The sequence below is a fragment of the Haliotis cracherodii genome, unplaced genomic scaffold (assembly GCF_022045235.1).
Source record: "Haliotis cracherodii isolate W230 unplaced genomic scaffold, xgHalCrac1.p SCAF_24, whole genome shotgun sequence".
Lineage (NCBI taxonomy): Eukaryota > Metazoa > Mollusca > Gastropoda > Lepetellida > Haliotidae > Haliotis > Haliotis cracherodii.
The window spans coordinates 3,801,863-3,808,302 of record NW_027266280.1 but is presented as its reverse complement, the minus strand read 5'-3'; the positions used below and the strand labels follow the sequence as shown (position 1 = coordinate 3,808,302).

The window sequence follows — 6,440 nt, the reverse complement described above, 5'->3', positions numbered from 1 at the left end:
AAAAGACAGAAAAATACTTACGTCTGGCAACAAGGGTGGAGGACTAATCCACGACAGCTGTACCTCCAAAAATATCGAATCAAAAGTAGGAAACCTTGAAACCCATGTAATCTCCCTAAAACTGGCAAATGGCAATGAATTACGCATAGCTAACATATATCACAGGGTTACCCATGAAACGAACATGGAAGAGCTATCAAGCCTAGCTCAAATAGGCACAAATGGGATAATCCTTGGTGATTTTAATGCCAACGGCCCTCTTTGATCTCACAATTGCCACCTACAACATCAGCCTTCGCCCAAGTCCGGGCAGCCAGGACAAAAGTAAGACAACTCATAGACGATTCTAAAAAAGAGTCATGGCAGACCTTCTGCAAATCCCTTAATGAGAAAACAAATGCTAAAACAGTCCCGAGCAAAGTACACGCAATCAGGGGTAAGCATAATCCCACAAAAATTCCCAAGTTAGCCAACGCCCATACAGTCAAAGAAGAGGCTGAGGACTCTCATCTGTCAACACAAATTGCAGCAAAGAATTCAAACATGAAAAAATGCTTATGCTTGAGATCTCTAAATGGCCGCAAAGCAAGCATCTGGTATACAATATACCATTTACTGTGAGTTTGATGATGCGATACAACATAGAAAAGGCACAGCACCTGGTCTTGACACAACCAGCTACGAGATATTGAAAAACCTACCTGATCAAACCAAAGGCTTACTCACTGAGTTGTATAACACGATATGGTTCAAAGGAGAACCCCCAAAAGCATGGAAACATGCTGCAGTTATCCCGCTGCTAAAGCAAGGGAAAGACGAAGCCCTACCAAACTCTTATCAACCGATCTCACTCACCTCAAACATGTGCAGAGCCATGGAAGCCATAGTTACGAAAAGGCTCATGCACCACCTTGAAACTGGCAACCACATAAAACCTGACCAAAGTGGCTTCAGGAAGGGAGACTCGTGTCTAGATCATATTCTTAGACTGGAAAATGAAATAAAAAAAGCTCAATTAAACAGACAATACCTTGCCGCAGTATTTCTGGACTTCAGCAGAGCCTTCGACATGGTATGGCATGACAGACTCCTCTCAAAACTAGCACAAAATGGAGTAGAAGGGAACATGGCAAACTTCATATACAGCTTCCTGCAAGACAGGTCGCTGTCAGTTAAAATAGGGAACAATCGATCTGATCCTGATCTGATCCTATGGCACTGGACAATGGCACGCCACAAAGCAGCATTATAAGCCCGACCCTGTTCAATATCATGATCAATGATCTTTTTGACCATGTCAACTCTCCTACCGAAACTTCTAAATTCGCTGATGATGGAGCAATATGTGTAAAGCACAGAGATATTTCACAAATCAGAAAAAAAACTCCAGTCAGTTCTTGGGGTGATCCTTGATCAACACCTCACTTGGCGCAAACATATAGAATAAGTGGAAAACAGATGTCAGAAAGACCTGCAATAAGTGTTTAAGAGGTCGCCTTCTGCCTAAGCAATTTCGGCTGACATGTCCCTCTTTGGGACTCATGTGCGTGCGTATGGTACACATATCTATTGTGAGTTTGGTTTTCATATAATTTCTGTTTTTGTATTGATATGATTTCTATTTTCGTAAATTGATATAATTTCATTTTTATCCTTGACTGCTCTATTTATATACGTTCGAGTTGTTGTCCATCTCTCAGAAATAGAGTTTGGTCTTCGCTATTGCATCTCTTGGCTTTAGGAGATTTATGACAGATAGCAGATCTAACTGCAAATCAACCAAGCCCGGACTGGGGCATTGTTTTGAATATTCTAGTATTCTAGCAATGGAGTCAGCCTGATTGCATGATGAACAAACCTTGTCAGTGTGCTTGAGCCAAGCTGATGAAACGAACCCTTAATGCCCAGGTAACATGATTAAATAATTAGATTAAAACTGGAGCACACACCTGACTCTAGTAAAATAAAATAAATACATTGACAATTAATTCTCCACAGAATATCTCATTGTTTCATACATATTGTTGTAAGACAGATTAACCATACATTCAATTCAGATTAATTGCCTTTTTGTCATATAACATTTCACTTAGTCTCTGTGGTAATCCTATGTACTCCAGTTAGGACTGGTCCATTACTCAGCAGGTGTTGTCTTACTTAATCCTCTCCTGGCCTCCTCCAAGGCTGTGTAACAACTGGGAATATAGACATGTGTGGCAAATGGGACGTGTAACTAATGGGAGATAACCGTTAAAATGGGAGGTCTTTATTAATATCTTGACGCTTGCAAATTTAGAACAGCGATCAAGTGCATAATGTATTTAATTATGAACCCTTTTGTCAAAATGCAATAAACAATAAATAGTCAGTTGAAATGTTTGTCTGTTTACCGTTAAAGGTTAAAGTTACAGATGTAAAGTATAACGCGAAGAATGTATGTAATCAATATTACAACGACTTTCAAGAGGAGCTGTTTCCTGTCAATCAGCCTACTTACATATCTATTAAGTTAATATAACTCAATTTTATCATGGATGTCTTCAGTGCTTATAAATATACACAGTTATACCTGAACACAATATTATTGTATGACTGTAAATTTAAAACGTCAACGCCAGAGAATAATTTGTCTCGATTATCTGCCGACAAGGGCGTAAAAGGCAACCTAGCGGTGAAAATTATGTTAATGGATCACTTTAAATGAGAGATGAGTGATAAGGTTATGCTTAAGTATGTTCTGTCTTTCTCTAAAAAATGTAATGTGCGATATTTTTATCATAATTATATAATTAGCAAGCCTTATCAGCTAAATGTTGGCATAACTCATTTTTCTTTCAGGATTCCACCTCACTGTGCCCTCACCTATTGTTATAGGGTTCAGGTGTTGTCAACCGTGTTTAAGCAGGTAACAATAGGGGGATTACTATTACTATTAATAGAGAAAATTACTATCTGTCAGATTCATAACATTTCATATACATTTTAACAGTACATTCACTTTACAGAAGCATATATTTCATTAAATTTCATATATTTCATATTCATAAATTACGTATTGCATAAACAAATATACATTTCAAATTCACTTTACAGCAGAAATATTCAGTTCACAATCCAACATATTTAGCCACAGCGTCAGCATATTCAATTGGTGTCAGTCTGACAAGTTGTCCTTCTCTATCAGGATGTTGTCGTCAATTTGGAGATATTTCCTTCTCTTTGGTGGCAGTCTCCTCCGATTTCTTCAGCTTGGAGTGCCAGCCTTCTAAGTGATTGGTTGTCCTGGAACCCAGGGTCCCAAAATGGTTCCACACATCTCTCCTGTCAGCTTCCACCCACTGTTCTATCACATAATCCGCAGACTTAAGGATTCTTGCATCTTCAAGATCAGCATCTTCTAATGCATTCAGCCAAACGTCGGTTGGAACAGGTCTGCTCTCTGTCCGAACTCTGTCTTTCAGATTTGCCAGGAACACTGCAGCAACCCCAATGTATGGTGGTGTTTCTTCTGTTCTTAATTTGGAATCTGTGTACGTTGAAAACACTTCCGTGTTTATTGTTTTTGAAAAATATATCATAAAATTCATAAAAACTCTGTATAACATGTGTAGTTATCTACCAATGTGCAATAAAGTGTTGAGATGAGCCCTGGCGACTCTTATTGTTCTTCCAATCAACACACATGACTGAATCACCTATTCCAAACAACAGGTGGTGGCAAAGTGAGGAAACCCGATTCCAAACGCTACCTGCAGTTTTGAGTCCAAGTTAGCAGGGAGTATCAGATCTTGTACCTGTCACAGCACCTACAGAGATGTATATCTCGACGTCGGCAGTGTCAACAGCACCTGCCTGGTCCGTGGCAGCTTGAGTCCACCCTCGATTAACTGCACAGGTAAACCTTGATCCTTTAAAAAATCATTGTGGCTTTGTTTAGTCAGCAAGTATTTGTTTCATAGAAATAGCAAGTCGTGTAATCATGGACAAGTGTTAGACGAAGTGCAGCGATTCAGCGTCCCTTCATTTCCAAAACCTGCTGGTCGTAAGAAAGAAACCCGAATCAGATCCTAGTATATTACTAAAAATGTAAGCAGTCTTGGCTGGCACAGTTGAACATCGGTTTAAAGCAATGTTAATTGAATGATCACGTTTTCCGTGACTTTCACTCTTAATTATGGTCATGTCTAAATCATTTCATTTCCAGGTCCCTACATCAGACTGACCACACCTAGTATCAGCACATACACCTTCCAACAGATATCTGCCAGCAACTTACACACAATCTCAGGCGGCACCTCTACCGTGGTGTTTCTGGTCAAGGCGTGCCACGATGCCAACTTTGCCCTGCACACAAGTCCTAACACCAACACCACTGATGTGTATGAGGTGTCTTTTGGTGGGTATGGGAACAGGAAGACCTTTATTGGAGGTGAATGCATTCAGTGTAGTATCATGAATTCCCATGCTGAATCATCTATTGTATCATGCAACGAGTACAGACCATTTTGGCACAGCTGGAAGAATGGCGTCATCTCTGCGGGAAGAGGACCGGTTGCTGGGGCCCAGACATTCATGCAATGGTCGCCAGCTAAACCCATTGTGATAAACTACGTTAGTATCAGTACCTATGTTAATAATTCTGGAACGCGGCTCTTCCGAGAGCAGTAAAATACTTATCGTTGAAGCACCTCATAATAGCGTTTTTTGTCACCCTTCAACCCCGTGTTATCCTTTACTTGTTCAACAACTTATTCCTACACTCCAGTTCGGATATGTCACTTTTTGTACCCCGAAATATACAGACGCTATGATCAAATCCCAGTCGTTGACGCCTAAAAATGAAACCTGTTGACATTTATGATACTGGCTTTAACAGGGGAAATACACTGAAGGACATTTTGCATATCTCACGTTGGATATTGATTAATTGACTCATTGACTTCCCGTTCTTTGATGCCTTACCATAATGTATTCATGCTCAAATCAAACCCTAGATATTGTACAATACTTAACATTTATATTATCCTTAATTTTAAAATTAGTTTGTTAATGTTTATTTCAATGCCACAGAATAACCGTCAAATTAACTTTTAAGAAAGTTTATGCTGAAAGGGGCATTGATTTAAAGCAATTCCCCGGGACTGGTTGTTGCCTTTCTTCTTGTTTTTCCCTGTGAGTACCCGGATGATATAGCAGAAATCTAGACTAGTTCTCGACCTATGCTGCACCATTCGTAAGCACATTTAAATTTGTCACTTAAATTGATAGTATAAGGGCGTATGGACACATTGATCAACAAAATGAAATACAGTTTTGGAAATAATAAGGAAATGTAGGTATCTTTGTGGGTAGCATCGGTAATGGTGACGAAGTTTTGATAAATAACTTGCTTGGTAATTGTGCGATTTTCGTTTACACTATTTTGACTTGCAACACAAAGTAAATATTTCACCTGAGCATTGCTTATTTTATCGTGTTTATATTTTTACAGTCACAAATGTACAAATTTTCACTTAGAAAATTTATTAAAAGACTAAAATATCCAGTTATTTTACAAATTGACTGAAACATGTCCATCTGTATTATTATGACAACGAATTCCAAACATTTTTATGTTTAATATCATCACCAAGAGACTGAAAATGTTACGATGAAAAGTACATTTCTATATTGTTTGGCTTCTAATCTTACATAATAATTTATTGTATTTTTAATCCCTTTCTTTGTTCGAAGAATGTATGCGTGAATATCCATTTAAAGGAACAACCCCACACGTCTGTAGCTGTACAAAGAAACTTATTCGATGTCATGTGTCTCTGTAACAATCAAATATTTTAAAATATCGTTTCGGGATATTTTAACCCGTGTTCGTTTCTCAACTGATTAATTAGTTGTTTCAGTTGTTTAACATAGGTGTCAAATCTAAAAGGTCAGCTGAGAAAGCCCACGTGACAACTATTTTCATAATGTCCACGGTTCTTAAAAACCCATTGAGTTAGATAACAATGAGCAATCAATCAACGTATTATCGGTTAACCTTTTGAACAAGTATGTTGTTTTTACATCGGCACTTAACGCCATGATATGAGTGTATTCCCTTTGCTTTAGTAAACCTAGACATGTAAACACTCACTTTTGACATATCCACTGTGCAAGATAACAGTGATTCATTAATCAACGTATTTTCTGTTAATCTTTTGATGACAAGGAAGGATCCGTTGATTTACCAAAAAGTAAATTGGGATCGATGACATGCATCAACCAAGTCAGCGAGCGTGACCACCCGATCCCGTTAGTCCCTCTTACGACAAGCATAGTCGCCTTTTACGGCAAGCATGGGCTGCTGAAGACCTAATTTACCCCGGACCTTCACAGGTCCGATATCTGTAGTACCTTGTGAATGTATATTTAGTGACGCTCTTCGTACAAGTTGCTGAGTG

The 6,440-nt window shown here is 38.7% G+C and overlaps 1 protein-coding gene across 1 annotated transcript; it reads left to right on the top strand.

Annotated features, from left to right (window-relative positions):
• Window positions 1-245: 245 nt before the first annotated feature.
• On the top strand, window positions 246-4,668 carry LOC139472171 (uncharacterized). The gene is made up of 3 exons (XM_071254548.1): window positions 246-324; window positions 3,728-3,895; window positions 4,205-4,668. The coding sequence occupies exons 1-3, from the start codon at window positions 246-248 to the stop codon at window positions 4,666-4,668; spliced, it is 711 nt and encodes a 236-aa protein (XP_071110649.1).
• The last annotated feature ends 1,772 nt before the right edge of the window (window positions 4,669-6,440 follow it).

Excerpts from the sequence above, each read along its gene's own strand:
- LOC139472171 (XM_071254548.1), top strand. The coding sequence starts at position 246 with ATGCCAACGGCCCTCTTTGATCTCACAATTGCCACCTACAACATCAGC. Across the intron at positions 325-3,727 it reads TCCGGGCAGCCAGGACAAAA|GAAACCCGATTCCAAACGCT; the intron begins GTAAGACAACTC and ends TGGCAAAGTGAG. Across the intron at positions 3,896-4,204 it reads ACCCTCGATTAACTGCACAG|GTCCCTACATCAGACTGACC; the intron begins GTAAACCTTGAT and ends TTTCATTTCCAG.